Source organism: Halyomorpha halys, unplaced genomic scaffold (genome assembly GCF_000696795.3).
Source record: "Halyomorpha halys isolate HHAL.00 unplaced genomic scaffold, Hhal_1.1 Scaffold47.1, whole genome shotgun sequence".
NCBI lineage: Eukaryota > Metazoa > Arthropoda > Insecta > Hemiptera > Pentatomidae > Halyomorpha > Halyomorpha halys.
In genome coordinates, this window is record NW_027114806.1 from 486,133 (window position 1) to 511,143 (window position 25,011).

At 28.8% G+C, this 25,011-nt stretch overlaps 1 protein-coding gene across 2 annotated transcripts; it reads left to right on the forward strand.

The window, feature by feature from the left end:
• The first annotated feature begins 6,259 nt into the window (after nt 1–6,259).
• Nucleotides 6,260–23,194, forward strand: LOC106689792 (motile sperm domain-containing protein 2). 2 transcript variants are annotated; one of them, XM_014434975.3, is made up of 10 exons: nt 6,260–6,442; nt 6,605–6,748; nt 8,436–8,613; nt 8,682–8,845; nt 12,640–12,833; nt 14,185–14,266; nt 14,341–14,453; nt 15,947–16,147; nt 16,432–16,596; nt 21,932–23,194. In XM_014434975.3, the coding sequence occupies exons 1-10, from the start codon at nt 6,370–6,372 to the stop codon at nt 22,118–22,120; spliced, it is 1,503 nt and encodes a 500-aa protein (XP_014290461.1). In that variant the 5' UTR covers nt 6,260–6,369; the 3' UTR covers nt 22,121–23,194. The 2 variants fall into 2 exon arrangements, with proteins under 2 accessions (XP_014290461.1, XP_014290468.1); XM_014434982.2 differs by having other exon boundaries at nt 6,373–6,509.
• Nucleotides 23,195–25,011: the final 1,817 nt, after the last annotated feature.

Sequence of the window (25,011 nt, forward strand, 5' to 3'; positions counted from 1 at the left end):
TCCCAATTAAGTGAACCCACTCTGATGAGGGTGGGTGTGACCCAGGAGACCTTCGAAACCCACAGGGTTGACTCATGACTAAAGTGACAAACATTATTTGCCACAGATGGATTCGAACCCAAGCCTAGGAGACAGTATCACAGTGTCTTACTCACTGAGCTATCCAGGTCCCTAGGACTTGTATTAATAAATATTTCGGTGACAACAGAATTCAAATTAACGAAATATAAATAGCGATTTATTTTAGTTGGAAGAAAATAGTATACTCCACCCCCTCCCAAAAAAAAAAAATACCATAGAAAACTTGAAAAATGCTGTTAATGTACCAAGGAGGGCATGTGTAGGGCTTACTTACCTGATTTGAAAATACTACTGCAAGCCAATATTTTCTTATATGATAAAAATTAAAACTAGTTTAAGAACACAAATTATATATGTTCAGTCAGAGGATCACTATTAATATTGTTTTAATTTGATGTGTATAAATACACAATCACTTGTTAAAATTTTAGCAGCTTCCTTTATCACTGTTTGGCATAAATGTGCCTTTTAAAATTATTTGGTCCTTTGTCATACATAATAGATATGAAAAAAACATCTCTACCAACAACTTAAAATGGTCATTAAATTATAGTATTCATGTTACTTAAATTAAATTAACAGGATGCATATTCTGCAGATTTCATATCATGTAGCCTTCTGAACAGATAAAATTAACATAAATAACTATATAAGAGGAAGAGAGATTCCATAATGATGGAACTGTCAAAGATAAAGAACTAATTTACATTAAGTCCAGTGTGTAATTTTATTATAAATAACTCCATTCAATAATTAAAGTCATCCAGTGCTTACGAAGGTATCAGTGAGATGGTGACCTGCTGTATCTGATAAAAGGATATTATAATGGAAAGTACTGTATTAGTTAATTAGGAACATAGACAAATAGTTTTCCATTTCATTTAAACTGCAAAACTAAGTCATATAAAATCAATGATACTTATAATATGATACTATGATGATACTATAAATGATACTATAATGATACTATAAAATTAGTAATTTATTATGCTTTATCAATTTTCTTATTACCTCAATTTCCTAATATTTATTGTCTCAGTTTTGGTAGTGTCATGATATTATGGGGGCATTATTTGAGAAAACCGTACGAAAATAGATAAGTGAGACATTCAAACACTTAACTCCCTAAACAAACCATTATTAAGATGCAAACTACAAGGACCCTGAGTCCGGATCAGGTTTTGGCACATAATTATTTATCCAATTACTCTAGTGGTAAGTCAATCCTGTGGATCCACTCAGCTTCATAAAGTAGGTACCCTAAATTTGAGGAAAATCAGGCAGTTGGGTATGATCTTAAAGAAATCATCTCTTGCAGTATAACTACAATTATAAAAACAGAACTTCTATACTAAGTACTCAACCCTGACCCTTTATGGTTTGTAGCAGTTCATATTCTTATTATTATACAAAAAATTACATGACAAGTTCTTTGGAATGTTTAAATAATATAAATAATTTTCTGGAAAAATAAGCATGATTAAGAATTTCTTTTGACTGATTTTGAATATTTTGAACTATGTTTGTTAGATAAATCATTGATTTCTAGTCTACTTAATCTGTGTGACAAGTCTATTTTTGGTGGAAGTGATTTGTCCAAACAAATCTTCAAGCGGGTTCCACCAGTTTATTTATTTCTTTAAGTTCAGTGCAGCTATCCTCCAATTCCTGACTCTGAGCAGGAATCTCCAATCTTCTCTAATATCATCCATTGACTTATGGATGGGATCATTACAAGTCCCATCAAGAAGTCTTTTTGGGATCTCACAGGGTTCCAATCTGGTGATATGGCTTACCCAGCATACACTCCTGAGTTTGAAAATTCTTGTATCATAAAGCTCATTAAGAAAAGAGAAGATATGTCAACATCTAATACAATTTTATTTCTGTAGCTCTTGATGCTAACACAAACCAAAATTATACTTATTCACTGATTCTATTCACATTCTTATCTCAGCTAAAATATCTCTCATTACCTCCATTAACATAGGATCCTAGGAACACAAATTGATCAACTCAATTGAATGAGTCAAGACTAACCAGCATAAAATCTCTCTTAGGACTAATACTTTTATTAGCAAACATATATTTGGTTTTCGAGGTAGCATCCTCAAGGGCAAGGAAGGCTTATGATCTCCCATTGATATAAAGGTCATCACCAAACCTAGAATTTATACCATATAATTAAAGATTCTGTTTTCCTGAATCATTGATACTCTAAAAACTTTCAACAATCATTGAAAAAAAGCCAGGCAAAGGAATCTCCTAATCAAAATTAATGTAATTCGTAAATCCTTCAGCAGTTTGAAGAAGCATGATATACTCAACATTTCTATGTAAATTCTACCATCTGGTTTAGCTTTATAACAATAAGAATTTTCATCACCTGATACAAAGGCTCAAGTTCGATTCTATCATAAAGAGACTTACAGTCAACAAATATATATGTTAGGATCTATTATTTATTCTCTGGTCATAAGCAGTGCCGGATTGAATCCATGAAATGAATCTCAATCTTCACACCCAGGCTAGAATAGATTGGTAACCTATCAGAAATAAGCCTTGGGAGAATCTGGTAACACATATCTTATTTTTAGGGTTTATTGTTAGTACTACTTTATAAATTAACTTTCCTAATGTTTGGATGCCAGGTGAAAGCTATTAACAGATAAATTTACAATAAAAGTGATTCTAAAACACTTTAAAACAAATTAATTTTTAAATATTTTTCAAGAGCGACCTCCCTTCTTTTTTTTAGTACAAAGGAGTGTACAAGGGTTCTATTTCCATATAAGGATTCTATTGCTATGGTTATATTTCCAACTCAGTTGTCTGCATATTTCTCTGGGTTTAATTTATGGTTACCAACCAATCAGTCTTTGAGGCAGTGATTCTCAAAGTGGACGCTACTGCCCCCTGCACTGATGGGTGCTGCAGCAACTTAGGGAGGAGGTGATGGCCTCATGTTCTTTTGGGGGGTGATAAATAACTATAAGTTGTCATAGTCAACAATATTATAGTTGACGAAAATACGGCTTAACGGTTTTAACTTTGTATTACATTTTATTCTGAGTTCAATAAATAGTTTCATAATTTCCAAGCTCAATGTTTCTAATTTACACCATTTTACGAAAAAGGTAGAAACATTAATACATATATATATTTCCTATTTATTGCTATTAAAATTAACAAAACAAATTAATTTCCAGGGAGCACTAAGTAATATATTTCTTGGAAAGGGGACGGTACGACAAAAAAAGGGGGCGGTAGGACAAAAAACTTTGGGAACCACTGCTATAAGATGTACACTTCAAACCAGAAATATTACTTTAATTAACGCATTTTTCTTGTTTTGTTTTTTACAATTTACTTTTTTAGTTATTTCTGAAAAATAGAAACCTGAATTTATTTTATTTATACCAAAAAATTATTTTAATTTTTCTCTTAAATTCATTCACATTTTTAATTTTTTATTAATTATTTCTAACGAATTTCATCTATAAAACAAAAAAAACTTAAAGCAAATGAAACTCACAACATTCACTAATATTGTGTATGTGAAAAAGGGTTTTGTATATTTTCATACGTAATTTGTATATATGAATAATAAAGCAACTGAATTAGTTTTAAATGTAAAAAGTCATGAATTTCTAAACAAAAAACACATTTTAGAGTAAAAAATAAATATATTCAATCTTACAGTTCCATTGTATAATGTATAGTTGAATTTGTCTTGTTAATGATAATTTGAAATTTGCTTTGGAATTAAGTTTCAACTTTGTTATCCAATTACCTATATTAATATTTTTTTAAGATTCATTTGCTCATTTTTTTAAAAAATTAGTATATTTTAGCAAAATACTTCAAAAATAATAAATATTAACTAAATTCTTACTTTTAAGTGCAAGTCCATAAATATTTGAACTGTCTATACAAAGTATGAAATGCAGATATTGGATGCTATAAAGTACCAAAACAGTAACATAAAAGTAATAAATTAACTTACTTTGAGATAGTTTATCTCAATACCAGTCAAAAGGTTCTCAATGAAGTAAATTTGAAGAGTACATTAATTTCTAAATCGTTTAAAACTAACGTTGATTATTGTCAATTTTATAAATTGATAAAAAAGTATTCACCTAAAGGTATACATATTTGATAACTGTATAGCTCTTTATCTACAAAAAAAAAACTTTATTAAAATATTAACATATCATAAATCTTCTATAGTTTTAACATAAAAAAACAATATTACAATATTGAAAATATTCAAATAATGGTTTCCAGGCAATTGAAAATCGGCTTATTCTTGGGATATACTGTCAAGATAATTCTTGATAAGAGTATGATTTTGTATATAAAAGCAGGTTCAGAAATTGTAAAAATTATAAATTTTTTATATAACTGCAGGTCAATTATATTACATATTAGAGCAAACATAAAATACATTACTGTCGTAAAGGAGTATAGCTTGCTCATAATGTTTTGAGAAGAGTGGAGTATTTTTTATTAAATATAAGAATATACATTTTTCTTTAAAGAAATAGTAAACTAAAATGCTATTTCTTATCTTTGATATTTAAAAAAGGTTATATATTATATTATAATATACAAAACAATGTAACTGATTAATAACTGAAACTTCTGAACAGCTTATAATAAGAAATTGTGAATTCTTTCAAGGCAACGTTGTTTTAAGAAACTTTGATCCTACAAGTGCAGTGGCAAATCCAGAAGAGGGAATGCCTAAGACCATGCACCATAGAAAAATTAAATAAATGGCTTAAACATTGATAATGAATTTATAGTTTTAGGGAGCCATTTCTCTTCTTTTAATCTATCTCCCATCTCTCTTCTTTTTATGGGTATTGTATACCTCAAAAACCCTTTTACAGACCCTTCTCCCTAACCAGAGGTTCCTGGGATATATTTCCATGGCCCCACAACTTTTAGAACCACTTCTGTATTTCTGTGGCCAATTAGTATTTTAAAACTATATAAACCTGTATTTGGTTAAAGATTTTATCAATTCTACATTTCAGAAATCGATAATTTGTTTTCTGCAATAAAAAAAAAAACTATAACTAAAATCATTTTTAAAAAATGGTAAGTTCTTGTATAACTACCATCTAAATGATAGTCCTTATGATTTCAAGTCCAAGTGTCATTTATCCTATTGCTACCAACTAAGACAGATGCATCATTGAAATAATGAAAATGTTTTACAATAGAATTTAAATACAGTAGTAAAAAATATATATGAAAAAATTCCTGTTTTTTGACATATTATGTATGGATTTTCATATTTACAGCATAATTTTCAGTTAGCGAACAACAGAATCATTAATTACTTGTTTCACCCAAATCACTCATTATATATAAGTTCTTCAGTTTCAAAATTTTACGTTAAATATGTATTTATAAACATTCGTGAAATTCTCTAATATTATAATTTTTCAACTCAATAAGGCAAGTTTTGTACCAGTATAAAGATTGGTGAGTAAGCTTGATATTATAATTAATCAAATGGAGGGAAAACGTCCAAGGAACGATGACATTCTTAAGACAATGCCGTCTCGATTCACGTAGTAGATTGACTTAATCAGGGGTGAAGAAAACTAAAAGTGGGATTATAACTCTTTTAATTAACAATGAAAATTAATTTACTGTTAAAAATAGTTTTGTTTAAAATTATTTCGGTAAAATTGAAAAAAAAAAAAATCAATAGCGTAAATATGAAAAAAAGTAAAGAAAAAGTAGTCTGATTAGTTATATACATCCAAATAAAAACTTCGTTTTTCTCCTTTCCCAATATTAAAAATTCAAATTAATTTTATTATATTTTTATATTTGTTAGTGATGATTTGTTAAAATCTATTTTTTTTTTCTTACTTACAAGGCTCGTTGTGTTTTTATATGAGTTGACCTTTAAAAAAAAATAACTAAGTTTTAACTTAACAAAAGTATATACGATTCAACATAAGAATCTATTCAAAATTAAACATGCAGTTGGTATCAGGGCGCCTAATACTAAATTAATAATGATAGTTATATAATTTAAAATTACCCGGGAAGAGAAATTCACATAGCTTATTTGAATTAAAAAACAACAGTCTAAGTTGAATTTGGCGGGGATTGGGTGCTCTGCTTGCAGATTCCGAGGTCCCATCAGCTGTGAACCGAACATCTTTGTTTAGTTGTTGTTAAAAGGTCATCCAGTCAGAACGTGTATTCACAGTCGTCAAGGTCTGTCGTGAAGTGCTAGTCATTTATCTATAGTTATCGAAAATGGAACCAACGAGTACTGAAATTCAAGAATTAAGAAAGAAGTGCATACAAACAATCGAAGAAGATAATAGAGGTAGATATCTTGTCAGTTTAAATGGGAAAATGTTAGTTTCCTCCACATCTTTGCTTGCTGTTTTCCAGTAATGTTATTATATATTTTTCAAAACTGAAATTTATTCTTAATTTGTTCTTTTCACAATTTTCTTGACCATGATTTTTTTTTTTTTTTTTTCAGAATTTCACCCTAAAGATGTAGCTAGAATAACTAGCGATGATAAATGGCTAAAACGATTTTTACTACATCATGATAATGATATGAAAGAAGCATTAAATATGCTTTTAGAAACGTGTGAGTGGAGGAAAACAAATAAAGTTAATGGTATTTATCAAATGTTGCTTTATGATTTTATTATCTCTTAATATAAATGATCCAAGTTATTCTAATCCATAAGTGTATATCTAAAAACTTCTAGAGCTTTTAATATCATTTTCCCAATATTATGTTTAAAAAAAGTAACAAATGTTTAGCATGTACTTAGAATGGTTACATTAAGTAGATGCATTAGTCATCATAATCATTGCTGATTTCAATTTTTTATCTTTTAAGGATCAAGTGGTATTTATTAATGCTATTTTTCTTCGATATTTTAAAATCAATTGTAATAAGAATAATTACATAGCTATATTAATATCGGTTATGGTATTACATAACTTCAGGTTGTAATTGTTTAGATATTTATATTAAGTCTACGTTTAACAATGAATTTAAGCCATTTGTACATTAAAAGAAGATATGGTATGGAGAGCTAGATGTCTTTGACAAAAACTATTCTGATTCATTGTTATTGATTTACTGTCTTACCTTTGGGCACTTAATCTCTTTGATGCTAACTTTCTTTAGATTCAGAAGATTAAAACATTTTATTTAAGTATAATTTACTTTAAAAACATTATGGACCTTTTATACTGAATGTCTCCCTGGTTAGGGAATGATTCGGCTTTAGAAAGTGATTTTCCTATCTAAAATTAGCTATTAACGATTTTAACTGAGTTAATTGAAAATTATAATATATTAGACATGTTGTATGATTATTTACTTATAATTAATAATTTAAAAAAATTATTTTTCTAATATTAATGATATATTATAAATTTATACAAATTCTATTTTAAAATGATGATGTTAAAGTATTATCTTTTACGAAAGAATTAAGTAATCATAATGATAATGATGAAAGGGCGTTAAAAATTCAAAAAGGAATCCCAGAAATCATGAAAAAAGGAAAAGGAGTTAAATTTAGAATTTATTTTATCCCAAGTGAGTTGACTTTAGTGAGTAAATATCTTTGGTTTTATTTGAAATGTGCAGAAGCAACGGCTTGACCATATTTTTCCTTTTTATAAAAATATATTGTAGATTTTTCTTATTTTGAAATTGGAAGTTTAGTAATTTTCAATTTATTTACTTTTTTAAAAAAATATAGTTTATCCAAATATTTATGAGTAATCCCTTCATAAATTTCATACATTGATTTTTTTTTTCCACTAAATACAATATTGTTATTATACCCCTTATTAGAAAAGTCATTGTCAAGTATATTTTAACTCTTTCTTTTTTATTCATATATCATGACTTGCAATTCTACCAACTAAATAAATCTTGAACTTTATTTTTATACTGTATACAGTCAATTGCTATATTATGCAATCCTCCTTCAGTTGTCATATAAATGATAATATTGAAGGATTTTATTGAATTTTTTATATGACCTAATATTAATGTTATGTGAATACATTTTCTTGTTCTGTATTCCATCTGGTTGCTACTATTCTTTAATTTAACAGTTAGACTTATCCTATTGTTGACAATTTTTTATTTCAGTCTTTACTTTATTTTTTTTTTAAATAAATTATTAAATAAAAATTTTTTACTATATTTACAAATAATCATTAGTAGTTATAAAAAAAAATTAAAAATAGAATTTTGTATCTATAGATAAATTTATCTTATTAATCTCTTCTTTTTATTTTATTATTAACATTTATCTGTATATTTATATTTACAGAAATTAATGAAAACAATATAAATATGAACTATTTAAATGATGGCTCAGTATTTGTTCACAATCGAGACAAGGATGGAAAGTCTTTGTTTATCTTTACCTACAAAAAACATGTTAAAGGTCAAAAAGACTTTGAAGAATTGAAAAAAATTGTGATTTATTGGATGGAGAGAGTTGAAAGGTATGCCTTGGTATATCACTTCATTTAAGTTCTCAATTGTCAAATACTTATGATTTATTTATTTTTAGGGCTGACAAAGGAGAACCGGTTACAGTTTTTTTTGATATGCAGGACACAGGATTATCAAATGCAGACATGGAATTTATAAAATATATAATAAGTTTATTTAAATTGTATTATCCCTACTCGTTGAACTACATATTGATACTTGATATGCCCTGGGTGCTTAACGGTATAGTAAAACTTTTTTTTAGTTTAGTATTGTTATAATAATAATAATGAAGGACTAACGAACCCGAAGGTTCGATGCCAATACCACTAAACACTCTCTGCATACATCCTTTCAGTGATGCCCCTTTAAACCCAATTCTACTAAATAAGTTTTATTGTAATCCTCCCATCTACTTTTCGGTTTACCCCTCGGACGTTTACCCATCAGTACTAATTATGTTTTAACCTTATAGCATCCATATGCTGTTAACTGTAACTAATTTAATCAATTAGTTTTTACTAATTTAGTAGTGGGTTTTTTTTATGGGCCTTTATGCTCTATAGCAGATGTTCCCAAACTGAGTGCTATGGCACCTGCTGTTTAATTTTGGCATTCTCTGTCTTAAAGAATTTTATCTGAATTAATAATTTAGATTGTTAATGTTGGTAAGAGAGTATTTTTAAAAGGATGAAATAAATTAATAAATAAATTGTACTAAATAAAAGACTCTAATGCTGATAACTTAAAATATAAAAGGTTGGTTATGGGGATGCTGATAACTTAAAATATAAAAGGTTGGTTATGGGGTTAGACTGAAAGGGGATTACATTATTAATTATTAGGGTTTGTTGAATTTAAATTTGAGTTTTCATACATCCATATCTTGGTCATTATGAAGACAGGAAACATTTTAAGGAATCATTATGCTAAAGGATTAGAAAAAAAAATCCATAGTACTTCACAGAAAGTATTGGAATGATTTTTTAGAATTGACATCGTCAGAGGTCACTAAGTGAAAATGCAACATCCATTATTATATAATGGTCATTTGTAAGATAGAGTAAACAAAAATTGTGTCAGTCTTTGAACAGGCCGACTAAAGTGAAACTTTTGGAAATGAAATAATGCAATTAAAATTTTATTAATGATATTTATTTTACAAAAATATGATAACATTTTTATTATTTTGTCATATTTAATTATAATTATTAAATAATGTTTTATTTAATTATTCTCTTCATTCGTGAAATTATAGTTAACATTATCATTCATACTATTAGTATATGTTGATATGATTGGCTTATGATGGCTAAAATAAGAAATGTAAACATTTGAATTAGTATTTTATATATGTATTAAAAATACTGGGTTCTATTAATGGTTTAGATTAAGTTTACCTTAAAAATAAAAATTGTTTTAACTAAATTTACCCTAACAATATGAAAAGCCTCTCTAACTCTGCGTAGTATTAAGATACAATTTTAAATTATAGCTCATTGCAAAGAGATTAAAAAACTGGATATTTCGCTTATTTACAGTATATGCAACTCAGATTTTTACTTTTCAAGATATTTTAATTCAAATTTTCTCATCATTCCATTTTTTACATGACATCTTTTCACTTTTTAGCGTTACAATACAATTTTAATTTATAGCTCATTACCAAGGGAAGCTATAAGCATTCCCTCTTATAACTTAAGGCACAACCTATTAGTTTCTATTTATCATAAACGATGTTCAATATAGTGTGCAATTTGTCCTGGTTCAAAATACTTGCACTTTGTCACTATTATCACGTCTATTATGACAATAAAACTCAACATAATATCCAATGTCTTATACAAATATAATTTTGAACATTTTCTCATAAACACAATTTTAATTAGGATCTAAAAGAAATAATAGAAGCTTTTAGTTCTATTTTATTTTTTATAGATTAACTGACTTAATTGGGAAAAACTGCCCCATAATTTTAAGAAACAAAAAATACCACACTGGCTAGTAGAGACTCATTACAAGAACTTCCTTTTGAGTGGGAGATGAAAATACCCTTCTCTTATTTATGTGATTTAGGGCATGAAAGAATTAATGCCTTCTCTATTGATTCCATAAACATCATGACCTGAAGAACCAATTGAGAATCCTATTTGTCAGAGTTAAGAGATCCTGTTGGATATTGAAAAAAATATATATATTTGCCTTTCCATGCTATGCTATCCTAGCCCACTCATTAACTCCCTGAAAACGTCCATGAGGCTAAGGAATAACTACCTTGAGAGGGACAAATCCACCATTTTTTATCTTCACACTCAAGAAAAGCTTCACAAAAAATCAAAGATGACCTGTAAGTAAATAGGTCATAAAATACAACGAAACTGTGTAATATACAAAATTTAATTATTTTGTATATTACAAATACAATTGATACTTATACAAGTATTAATACAAATACAAGTAAATACTTATATGTATTTACTTTGCTAGTACTAGAGATAGACCACCATCAAAAATACTCTCTTTCGGATCCTGAAAACAATTGAAGAGTTTAAAGTACAGAACGAAGGAAATCATGTGTTTTATGCTTCCTTCTTATGTTTCTTGATAGCCTTTTAGCCCGAAAATTTTCATTGGGGTATATTGGAGGCCTTTTTATGAACGGACTAGGGAGTGACATTTATATTATAAATTAATAAATAATACGGTCTATCCCTCAGACACGTTCTTTACTACTATACCCTTGTAGTACAAGAGCCCGGTTGGAAAAAAAAGTCAGTTATTTCACCTCAACTTTCGATAACATTAATGAAAACTACGTATAATTTATCTATCCGTGGCGCTACAGCTCAAATTAATTTGGACCTTGGCCTCCTCAATGAGCCTTTGCCATGTAGCTCGGTCTTGTGCGGATGCTCAGAAGTTCCCTGGAATCCCTGATGAAGGCATCCTCTCCATCTCAGCCTTAGCCTGCCTTTTCCTCTGGTCCGATGCAGCCTACAGTCCAGCAACCTACCCGGGATCTCATCCGCTGACATCATGACATGGCCAGCCCAGCGCAGCCTTCCCATTCTTATGTGCCGCATCACATCTCCTTCCCTCACCGAACATCTCGTAGACTATTGGTTCACCTCCTCCAATTCTTGCCTACCTTGAGACAACCAAATATTCCACACAGAATTTTTCTTTCGAAGTCCAAGATCTCCTTTTCTTCAGCACTTGTCAGGGGGTCCAGGCTTCCGATGCGTAAGTGAGGACTGGCCAAATTAGTGTCTTGTAGAGCTGGCAAGTGCTTTTTAATAGCATCTGTTAGCTTTCATAAGACTCTGGTGAGAGGTCTCCCTGAATCCCAACTGAGGACTTCACCTCATCCATTGTGATCCTTATTAGGCGCACCAGTTTGGAAGTGTTAATTATTTCAGTTAATTAATATAAAATATTAAGCCATTTTTAAACTCAATTCTAGCAGACATTTTTTTAAATATTATAATAGGAGAGTAGAAGCTTACAGAAGCTCAATCAATCGGACCAGCACTGCCAGGCTTGTTAAGCTACTGTAATCTACTCTCCAGGTACAATATAAAAATTTTTCTGTTAAAATTGATCAGTGTTGCCCCCACCCCCACCACTTCCATTACATCCCACATCACAAAATAATTTTTTTCTTTTCTTGAGTTGTAGAACGTCAGTAAAGAGGTTTCACTTCTGAAATTTGAATTGTTATGGAATCATTATACTTGAGCCTAAAAAACTAATTAAAACTATTTAATCCAGTCTCTTCTTTTTATTTTTTTAAATACAACTATTTAAAAAATGTCCACAGCATTTTTTTTTTTCTGACTGCTGAAAAAATAAGAAAAGAAAACCATGCAAACCATTATGTAAAGTTACCCCGAAATTATAATAGGATCTGGCTGTAAATAGTTTTTAATTGCTTAGTAATATAAAGATAAAGACAATTTTTTAATCTAAATTATTTGATCAATTTTAACTGATTTAAATTAATCTATCTATACGTGAATTTATTTTTTTTTTTTCAGCGGCCTTTAAGATTATAAAAACTTGGCTCCCAGCCAAAGCTGTTCAAAAAATCAAAAATGTGGACAAGAAGTCACTAAAAGATTACGTAGACAGTACCCAAGCTCTTAAAGCTTGGGGAGGGCAGGACACCTATGAGTTTACATTTGTCCCAGAAAATATAGCTGATGGGAAAAATGAGGAAAACAAAAAAAAGGTATCACGCTTTGACTAGCAATCAATAAATAATTTATTTTAAATAATTAAATAATACAATTTATAATTTAAGGATACAATTTGAACTAAAATTAAAAACTGACTAATTTGTTATTATATGGTTTGATAGGAGAATATATAATTATTAAATTATATAAAATTAAAATTATTGTTAAATAAGAAGATGGTCTTGGTTGCGGTCAAAAAGACCAAAACGAGTTGACCTCAACCCTGACCATCTTCTTCATATTTTAAATTATATGAGCAATTATCTATATATATAAAATTGTTAGTTTTAAATTTTTTAATTGAGAGGTAAAATTAAGCATTTTATTTGGCTTATTTATAATGAACGATACGATTAGTCATTGCTATGAACAATTTACCCTAATAACTAAGACTAGCTATAATATGCCTAGTCATATAATTTCTAACTTAAAAATTATGAATGTAAAAAAAACAACATTATATTATTATTATTATTATTGTTCAGGATTCCTTCCCATTTTCAATTATTTCAGAATTCAGTTGTCAATGGAAAAATGTTGATTCTTCTTTTTCAATTAATCAATGTTTTCACTAGATTAAAAGCAACAACATACACCTTTTTTTAAGTGTATTTTTATTTGGTTTCTTGAGCTGTATTTTATGTTGTTTTAAATACCTAATAGATCAAATAATTAATGCTGACCCCTCAAAATATAGGGACTTTGAAACAGGACTAGGTGTAAATAAGTATAGGATAAATTAAGAATTACTTGACCAGAAAACTGATTGTTAGTGTTGTACAACATGGACTCGAAAATATACAGAACTTGCAGCAGATGGCTTGATATATAAAAAGTCTGTATAGATAAAGTACAAATAAAAACTGTTTCGACAGTTGTTCAAGCAGTTAAAAACAGAAGAGATATATTATCTTTAGACAATGTTGCTGATACTAATAAGACATTGCATTCACAATAGTTTTATTAATACTTATAATCAATTAAGCATTATGGATTTACTTTATTGTTATTATTATAATTAGTGGTCAATGGTCCAATGTACTAAGAAAACATATGTTTAGAATCCATAACTTGTGAAACATGTGTTAAATTATAATTTATTATCATAATTTTATGATGAAGTATTAATTTTAAACTCATAAAAAGTAGTTTTGTATATATACATGCATATGATGGGAGAAGAAGATAATGGAAGCATACATTTGTTGAAGCACAATGTTGGTGGGGAATTGAATTAAAAAATCTAATTCAGTATTTACTATAATTCTATTCATAACATATATGTTAATATTTATTTGTTTACTTAAATAATCATGTTGATAGATAATTTGTTTTTACAAATAGGTGCATTTTGCTGATGGTTCACAAATATCTGAAGCATCACATAACGCTTTCGGTGATTCTAAACTTGATGAATCTCCATCAAGTAAGCTTTCTTTCAATAGATTTAACCCTACAATATAATAAATAGTTTTACATTTATTTTGTTAATGTCTATAGGCACTAGATTAACTTTGAATCCTGCTGACGCTATATGTTTTGGCCAAGAAGGGCTTGATCTCGCTGGAACATTAACTATAACCAACGCTACTGAATCTACTTTAATATATAAGGTAATTCAAACATTTTAATTTAATTAAAAGTTAAGTTATAACCTTTTTGACAGTTGGAATGAGAATAAAAAATTGTGGGGATTAGGAATGAAAGAATCCCTAAAAAGTTGTTAAGTGCTGAACTATCAAGTAAATGTCCGTGTGAGATGGAGTCGATTTTGCCCGTTAGTAGCCAAGGGATTTAAGGTGCCATCTCAGCAATCTCACAATAAAAAAGAGACTAAGGTTGAAGTACTGAACTAAGGTCAAAAGAAATATATCATTCAACTTATCTTAGATTCGAAGGCTTATTGAAATATTTAAATAAATTAAATGTTTTATTTATCAATTAAGTAATTAAATAAGGTATTAGAATGTTATATCCTTATAATTGATTGTTCAGAGTTTCTGTATTTTTATCAATTGTGAATTTCATGACTAAATGGTAGTACTAACTTTAAATTATTTTAGAATATTCTTAGGAATGTATGTTTTCTCTCTTTTACCAGTGGAACTAAGATATAACAAAAAGTGTGCTTGTTATTCATCATAAAATTTTTTCATCGTTAGGAGTCACAAATGTAGAATCTCATATTCCACCTTTTCTTGTTAATATTTATGGAAGTTCAGCTTCATGTAATTTCAATTTATAATTTATAATAAAAGCTTAGCAAACCCAAAGACTCAATCCCAATCAATCTCTACATACATATTTTCAGTGATACCCGTGCAAACTCAAAGTACTATATAAGTCATGACTCAATCCTCCTACCTACACATCAGTCTACCCCTCCAACGTTCACCCATTGATTTAGCATTCATTAACAATTTAGGGAACCGTTCGTTACCTGCTCATCTTATTCGCCACAATTGTTATTAGTTATATAGTTCACTCAATTAGACCAGGAAGAGAGGTCATAAAAATAAGTTCCCTCAATTAGGTGTTGTGTAGCCTTCTGAATTCTCCATTTAAGTTTGTGGACAGAAGGCATGAGCAAAGCAGGTTCAGAATTGAGTAATAAAAGCATTTCTCTACCAGTTTAGACGTGTTTCCTCCTATACATCTAAACATTTTGTTGATAGCAATTAATATGACATAGCTTTCTCATGTAATGGTTATAGATCCATAGAAGACAAAATATGTAAAAATACATTTCCTCCTGTATCATCTATATCAACGAAATTGCTGCTAATGTATATATTATTTTATAAGTATTTATTTAAGACCTAGTTCTTTACATTTATAGTAATTTTTATAAATTGGAAACATTTTGAGATGAAAGGTCAAGAAATTGTTACTGAGAATAATGGTGTTCTTTAGAGGAAGATGCTCTTTTATCTCTCAGCTACATTTACCAGTTAACTAGAAAGTAAGGTTTATAACTGACCTCTGGATCTATTGGAAGAAGCTTTTTTTAACCCATTTATACTAAAATAGTAGCATTACAATTATTCCTGTATCTCTCTACGTGAATAGCTAAATAGATTTCAAATAATTAATGTTTTTATTACAGGTGAAAACAACTTCGCCTGAAAAGTTTCGTGTACGTCCCAGTTGTGGTCTACTGTCGCCTTCAGCTAGTGCCACAATCAATGTTGTGCTACTAACTGGCTTTACAGGTGCCAACATCCTCAGGGATAAATTTCTGGTTCTGTCATATCCTTTAGAGAACCACGATACTCATTCTAATGTAGATCTAAACGAGCTGTGGAAGGTAGGCATTTATGCTCTCAGATTATAAATATATTTGTTTTCGATCTTAATATTTATTGGTAAACTTTTTCAAGTTTTTATGAGATATATTTCTTTTTTTTATTCACAATATCCATTCACTATGGATTAGAATAGTAAAAAATTATGTTAATTATATTTATCTTCCTCCTTTATTTTACAGCTTCTCATTATCATTATATCAATTAATCCTATAAACCTCTCTTTTTTTTTCAAAGAATTCTGTAAATATACTAATTTTCGTTTTTCCCACTTCGAAACTTACAGATCAACTCAGACCCCAAAAAGCTAGAAGAGCACCGGCTCCGATGCAAGGTTCCATCAATTCAGCCATGTGCCCATAATGGCTCACCAGGTTCTTTAACCACATTGGCTGGAGCAGTTTCTCCTACATCAGAGTTGGAGCAAAAAATCACACAGCTGCTCATCTCCGTAAATATCAATTAAACATTACCTTTGGTATAGTATTAAGCATATATGTCATGAGAGGTGAAGCATTTTTGGTGCAGAACAATTAAAATTTAAAAATTAACAAAAAATACTAAATGATCCAATGCCAAGAGTTTGTGTTCAATTTTTTTTTTTTTTTTTAATTTAACTTTCTAGTGTCATTTAAATGTTCTAAATCAATTTTAGTGAGATTTAAATTTAGATCAAATGTTGACCTCTCATTTTTATGGTGTGAATCAATGTTTTTCCAAATATATTTCTGAACAGGTTTAAAGGATGGTGTTCACGGTGAATGTTTGTATTGAATCAGGTATCAATTTATAATCGTGTTGACTCCAACTTTTCCTTCAGTATAGTTTTAGGAAAATATTTTAAACAGGTGAGACATTTTTCGTACTGAAAGTTATAGAGTTGGAGATTTTAAAATTGGAAAAATGAATTATATAATGTCAAGAGTTGCTACTCCGTTGTTTTGAATTTCATTTATCTATTTTTATTGAGCCATTCAATTCTGAAGTAAGTTGAAATTGGATTTTGGAGGAAGTTGTAAGAGATTTTGGTCAGAAATGACAGCTTCCCCTATTAAAAAGTCAGTCACAAGCATACATCCATTCATTCTCTACTGATACAAAATAGTTAAATACTAAGTGATAATCAATATTTGAAGTAAGTATAGATGTTGAGAGTGTACATAATATTCAGACTGGTTATCGGTCTGAAGTCGACTCTATCGTTGGAATGATGATATAGGTTATTTCCTCGGGCTAAATATTTAAGCATTTCTCCTTAAGCCTTCTGTAATAGATTGGAAAAGGTCTGCCAATTTTGTATGGAGAATAGAATTGTAAATTTCTATTTTGTCTCTTCAAGGGCATTTTTAGTTATGCATTTCAGTGGTTGTAGTTAATCCTACATTGTTATTTTCATTTACCTATATATGAAATATATAGAAAGGGAAAGTTTTGCGATCGTGAACAATTTCAAATTTCCAACAGAAATACATGTTTTCTGGTTCTCCTTTATTAAATATATATGTCGATGTATGACATGTCACAATTTCATAAGAGGAGATCATAAAACAAAAAAAGTAATTCTTACCTGCCGGATCTGCCCCACTAAGAGCCCACCGGAGTGATGATGGTCTTAATCACTTTTGAAATATTAGCTTAAAGCGAGAAGAGGAAATTTTAAGATAGTTAAATCGAGCAATATTTAAAAAGCGGCTGAAATAGAAAAACACCGTGAAACCAACCCTCCACTCCCTTCCTCTATGGTAGCCTTACCTATCTGACTTTTCAAACAGAGAATTATCTCGAGTAGGTTGGTCGATGGACATATCACATTCTCACAAGAGATCATAACAAAAAAAAATAGGCAATCCTTCCCCACCCCGCTAAGACCTAGTCCAAAAAAAATCAAGTCTCACGAAATGGTCTGTGTGTGAATACCCTAGCTCAAAAACAAAAAGTCATCTGAAACTGAAATTACATATTTATGGTGGTGAATATATACCCAAGATGTGACAGCAAATTTTTAGTTGACCAACTGGAAGTGGCATTCCACATTTTTTCAATTTTATCCAAAAATGATTTTGATGAATGAAAGTACAATTAAGTGGTATTTAATTCGAAATAAGTTTTATTCTCATTGAAATAGACTAACGTTTTAAACGCCAAATTAAAAAAAAAATCTTCCAGTTAAATAGCTTTAATTTTGTTTATTTTAAAAGTTGTTATTGTTAGCTATAATACATAATGTCCCAATACAAAATATTTAACAGTTTTATGGATAGCTAAAGGAGAAAAAATAAAATTAAATAAATTTGAATGGAATATGGTCCGGGTTTAATAAATAAATTTGATTTGAAGGGGTAATGCTAAGACCACACATCTTTCCTCATCACATTACTGATTTGTTAAACTGTTGTATTCTTAGCAGGAACAAAATTTGTATTATCTTGAGAAACCCTAAAATATGAACTTTTATATCGACATGAAAATAAAAATATTTCGTTCTTAATTTTTGTTTTCTCTGGTATTTAGCTTCTTTTTTTTTTAATCACTGAATTTGATAGCTTTAACACAAGCTCTTTGACCTACACAAAAAATGGGGATATAAGTAAAAGTTGTGTGACGCGTGCCTTTACCAGATTTTGTTATGTAGCAGCATCAAGGGTGTTGCTTCAAATGCATTCTTTACCTCGCACAACCTGATACACCAAACCTGATAGCATTTGCATCATAATATGCTGGTCATTCTCATAATTCTTTCCAAAACAACTTGTTACGTCCTGAAGGCTGTGTCTTCCACAACTTGATTTATTATAAAACCAATCTGTATGTATTGTTAACCTTGTTTTTTCTCTGAGTAAAGTTATTAGTTTGCTCATTTTCTTTCTTATATGATATTACCAATACAGATATCCACAAAGTCATTTATCTTTTTTTAGAAGCTTTAGTAGGATCTGTGGAATTGTTCTATGATTATCTCTTTTCATCTTTTTTTTTTAATAATGGAAATGCTTTCTGTTTGCAATACTTTATATGCCCTTTTTCCAAGAAATATAATTTTTAGTAATAATAGAGTCATTTTTTTTTATATATAAACAAAGATGTTAGTTACTTCAGGAATGAAGGGCAATTATGTCTTTACCTCCCAAAGAAGTTTCAACCAATTTCATTCAATGTGATTTGTCTTTTAGTAATAATTATCAAAGCTGAAGTTATTCTAAATTTTATGATACAAAAAAAAATCTTATTAAATTTCACTCCTGCTTTCTCAATAACTTTTCTAATTAACTTGGTAATTTTGTATTATGTAAGCTTTTGTATGAAGAAGCATTTTCATTTGTATTCAATTTTCTTATCTAAAGTGGGGTCAAATCTTTTTAGCCTAAGAAATACTTTCACTCCACTACTAAGCCCTAATAGTACAAAAGCCTGGTGGAAAAAATAAAGTCAGTTATTTCACCCCAATTTTTTCATTACTTTATTGTAACCTTTGTATAATTACTAGTCTACCAAGTATAGTAAGGGTGAATAAAAAATGGCTGCTGTTTCAAAACATGACTTTCCTTTCAGAGTTCCTCATCTTTAAAACTATTTCCAACTCTAGAAAACCTAATAAAACATCATTTAAAGACGAGTAAATTTGCTAAAATATGAGCCCAACTGGAGATATTTAAGTCCAATAGTTCCTAAGAAACAGTTTTTTTAAATCAGTAATTTTTAAATTAATTTTGGGGAAAATATATCTCAGAAATCATTAGAAGTACATACAGATATCACTCATTAGCACTCATATTAAAGCTAGTTCAATGTGCCACAAAGTAGTTTACGACATTTATCTTATTAAGTGTAGTAGTTTTCATATTTGTGAAAATAAATGTACAAAAAGTTAATTTCCATTTGTTCTGACAATTTTTTTTATTTATGAAAAAATTCATTTCAAGAACCATTAGACAAACAGATGTCTGCCTTATCTTTATAGGAGTAGAAGTTAATAAATTCACATTCATAGGCGAATATCAAAGAAACTACTACCTCTATGAAGATGCATGTCATAAACTACTTAATAGATAGTACGTTAAACTAGCTTTATTTTGAGTGCTGGCAACATCTGAACATCTAGTACTTCCTGAGATATAGTCATTCATAAATCCAAATATTTTCAAATCAAATATCTTAAAAACTATTTTATAGTATATTTAACTATCTTTAATTTGAGTGCTGGCAGACATCTGGACATCTGAAAATTCCTGAGATATATTTTTTTCATGAATAAAAATTTTTATACCCCTACAAAGTCAGAAACTACTTTATGACACATTAGATATCTGTACGATGGAATTCACTAACTACTGATTTTTCAATGAACATAAATGTTATTTTGTAAAACACTTTTGTTTCGGGAACTATTGAACGTAAATTGAGCTATTAGGACTCATATTTTAGCAGATGTACTCTACATTAAAGTTCTTTAGTGTTTCTGGTAGTTTTAAGTATAAGGAGCTCTGAATGAAAAATTAATTTTTTATAACATTTTTAAACAGCCTCTATTTTTTATTCCCTTCAAACTATTCTTGGTAGACTCATCAATTTGTCTAATAATACATGGTTTTCATTAAAGTAATAAAAAATTGGCATGAAATATATATGAAAAGCTTTTCTCTTTCTCCTCTTGAGCTCTTGTACTATAATACTAACAAGGATTACACTACAAAATAACAGCTATCATACTCACATACTCATTTCATTAATTACTGTTAAAATATTTGGTTACTTAATATAAGTCATTTATTGTTTCCTAATGACTTGTTAAATAAAAGCATCTGATTATCATTTTGTTTGATTTACAAAATTTACTTAAATTTTATATGAGATCTTCTTCTATCGTTGGGGAGTGCGGCCAAAATATAACACAAATAAGCTGAAATAACTTATTTTATAGTGCCAACGTTTCGGCCAGAATTTCCAGCCTTCATCAGGGCTAAGAACAAAGAACAAGATAAAAACCAATGAATACAAAAATTAAATAAGAAAGTATAAACAGAATGACATAAAGTAAATAATTGTACAGAATAAATATTATGAAATTAATTAATAAAAGAAGTGGAAAATAAAATGAATGAGTAAAAATAACATAATTAAGGAAACAAAATAAAAATTTGAAGTTATATAATGCAAAGGAATATTAATATTTTTGTTTATTAAGAATTTAAAATTAAAATTATGGAAAGAAAAAAAAATCGAGAGAAAGAAGATATATGTAACTAGTGAAATATGTAACCTTTATATTAGATAAAGAAACAAAATATGAAGCTAAGTTAGACAAAAGAAGTGGATAGAAAACATAACAATAGTAACATATGGTGAACGTGGGTAAGGAAAATTACTTAAATTTGAATTTTTACAATATTATCAAAATGAATAATGGGAGACCAGATTGGTGGTGTTGGGACATCATTTTAAGAACCTTAATCTGAAGTATCCTTTTATTGTCCAGTTGTTATTGTACTTCTCAGCTGTTTTATATTTCTTTGCCTCCTTTATCATTTATACATTTATCTTATCAATATACTTTGGTTACCTTAGCATTTTGTTTGAACCATCTTATATTGTATTAAATCTAATGTGTGAAGATATGAAAAACCCCTGATCTTAAATGACTCGATACATCCACAGCTCGATATTGAATTTAATGATATTGTCAAACAAACATGTATATAATATATAATAGAAATAAATATAAATATAATATACAATACAAATAAGTATTACTATGTTGGTTATAAATATAATATTCGTTTATTTTTCAGATGACACATTTGACGGAGTGCAATGCCAAAATGCAAAATGAATTAGTATTGCTACGACGTTTAATATTTATTATTATATTCTTGGTAATGTTCTGTGGAGTAGCATTGTTGCTGTTCCTTCCTATGCCGCCCGAGCAAGGATTCTGCCCTGCAACCATTAGCAAACCATCTCTTAAACTTGAAGAGTAATTTAATAACATCGAGCATTTGTATTTTTATATGTAATTGTACAAATTGTGATGTGAACAAGACTTGATAAAATGGGCAATCAGGTTGCATGCATGTTAAAAATTATTTGGAAAATAATTTTGTCTTCATGCATGTTATATTAATCGCCTGTTGTTCATTTGCAATTGTATATTTAATCTTATTTTCGTATTGAGTTGATTTGTATTGGAAAATCCTGCCAGTTTTACATAGTAATAAGCAAGTTGTAGATACGATTATCAAGTGTTAAAGAGAGCTTTTTATTTGAGTCATTCAACCAGTGTTATTTATAACCGTGTGTTTACTGTGCTTGTCATTAATTTAAATATTAGATTATGAATTATGTATTATTATTTTTAAAAGGAGGTAGAAGATAGATGGACAAACCTGTAGTTTTATTTCTTTAAAGTATTTATACTTTGTTGTGATTTTGTTCACATTCCAGTAAATGTATTTATTTATTGATATTGACATGTAACTTCCTCCTGAAATTTAAATTAAAACTTGGTAAAAATAATAATCCATCTTTTAAGTTAAAATAACTGTGCCGAAATATAGTTATTCTTTATTAATGGCACACTTAAATGAAAAACTAGTCACTGTATGTAGCAGACAAGAAATAACTAGTTACTTATACTTTCTTTTTACATGTTATCTTTAATTAATGTTTTATTTACCAGTACATTATTAGAATAATGTATGACATGTTGGAACTTAAATGTGATAAAGAAATTATTCTTAGTATAATTTTTTACTTATAGTTATTATTTTTAACATAACTCCAGGTACACAACTCAGGTATCCATTACCATAATTCAGTGGGCAAATACTTCAGTCACTTAGTGAAGTATCGAAATGACTTGAATTTGTTCGAATAATCAATTGTAGATATTTTACCCCTTTGTAATAAAATTGTACCTATTACATATGGCATTGATAAATATTTTTTGTATAATTTTCTTGAACCTATGTAAACATTGTCATAGATTGTATGAAATGACATTGTTAGAGGAGGGTGTGCAAATGTGTTTTTTAATATATGGTTTTTGTTTTTGATTTTTTTTTTTTTTTTAAATCGAAAATCTACCTGAACTAATCTAATAATCTCTTCCATGTAAAAATAATACAAATAAATACAATAATAAAGGCTTTGCGAACCCAAAGGTTCGATTCTGATACCACTAATCACTGTCTTCATAGACCAACGAAGAAGAACGTCTAAATCCAATCCACAAAGTCAGATCAGTATTCATTAATTTTATTTTAGAGATCCATTTGGTACTAAACCCTTGCAAAAGTCCATCTTGTTCGCCATAATGCTATTACTTGAACCATGGGAGCTGTTCACAGAAGTCAGCATTGTATACTCTTAAGCTCTCCAGTTAACTTCTTCAATTCCAATATTTTATGCAATACTTCAAAAACCTTAAGGCGCTGTTCCTTGATGTAAGGAGTCTTATTTTACATTGGTGTAGAACAGAAAGAAGACAAATAGTTTCATAAATTTTAGATTTTTAGTTTTGGACTGAAGGCGTGAGGCTAAGCAATTTTGAAATTGAAAAATAACAAGTTTTTATTTTATAAAATTTCAATCCTACATACTTACTGAAAACTTCTCCACCTGTTCAAAAGTATTTCCTTTTAACTAATGAATATAAAAAGTAAAATTAAAAACAGAAAATAAAAATTTTGTTGATCACTAAGTAGTATGGCTCCCAAAATACTAAAGTGTGTGTAATGTGAAAACATTCTATTGATATAAAGTAAAAATTATTTTAACAACTATTGTATTTTAAAATAAGCTATTTACCATCAATATATCTTTATGGTTACTGACTCCTCATCCGATTTCACATTCAAGTATTTTATTTTTACATAATTTTTTAGATAAACTTTTAGTTTACAATGATTTTTAAGTTATCCGCACATTACACATTTTAAATTAAAGAAATTCATGAATAAATTAAGAATTTCATGTGATCACTCTTGAAAACCAGAGAACATATACAAGATGTTTCACATTTGTACCCCTCGACTATAAAAACAGTCACATATATAAAATCATTTCTAAGATTGTTTTAGTGCTATAATTAAAAATTGTATGTACTGTTAAAAAGCCATAGGTGAGAGAAAGAGTGAGGGTACAAACAAATTCCCTCTACCCTAGTGCTGACCGCACTCATTCTTTACTTATGTATTTCTAATGAGATCCGAAATATTTAAAATCTATTTGCACAATAGTTTGCTCTAATTGAATATATGTTTATTTCTATCTTTTACAACTACAGTGAGACCTTAAAAATCTGATCGCATTGTTGAGATAGGATCTTTTACATTTTGTCACTTAATCTATAATACTTTGTAACTATAAAAAAAATCATAACACAATTTTTGTACTTAAAAAAAAAATCAACATATCATTCAGACATATAACTTGACTATAGTTAAGTAGGTACCTACATACTTTTTCTGATTTTCATCAGAGATACTTATAAATTTTTATTTTTTTGAGTTATGCGGTATCATAGCTTCTAGGATAGTGTTAATTTTTTTTATAAGTGCATTAATTTTTTTTTTGGTTACGAGATATTCCAGCTTAAGTAACGATTTACTTATATAATTTTAAAATGAAATGTTTCTAATTTTATTTTAAAAATTGCTGATTTTTTATTCTTCTTTATTGTTCAAACTAGGCCTTGCTTATAAATTTGGACAAGTCTACCAGCAAAAAAATAAAAGAGGGGCAGCTTGAACCCATTGGTTCTACCAAGTATTCAGATTATTGAGGTTCTATTGTACTTGTAAAAAACTACTCTAGTTCAATTAAAAATTCCTACAGGGTAATAATTGAACTCTTTTAACTTTTTATTCCA

What these genes read in the sequence shown, in the direction of transcription:
- LOC106689792 (XM_014434975.3), top strand. Translation starts at nt 6,370, where the DNA reads ATGGAACCAACGAGTACTGAAATTCAAGAATTAAGAAAGAAGTGCATA. An exon ending in ATGAGGAAAACAAAAAAAAG is followed by an intron (nt 12,834 to 14,184) that starts GTATCACGCTTT and finishes TTTTACAAATAG; the next exon opens with GTGCATTTTGCTGATGGTTC. An exon ending in AATCTACTTTAATATATAAG is followed by an intron (nt 14,454 to 15,946) that starts GTAATTCAAACA and finishes TTTTTATTACAG; the next exon opens with GTGAAAACAACTTCGCCTGA.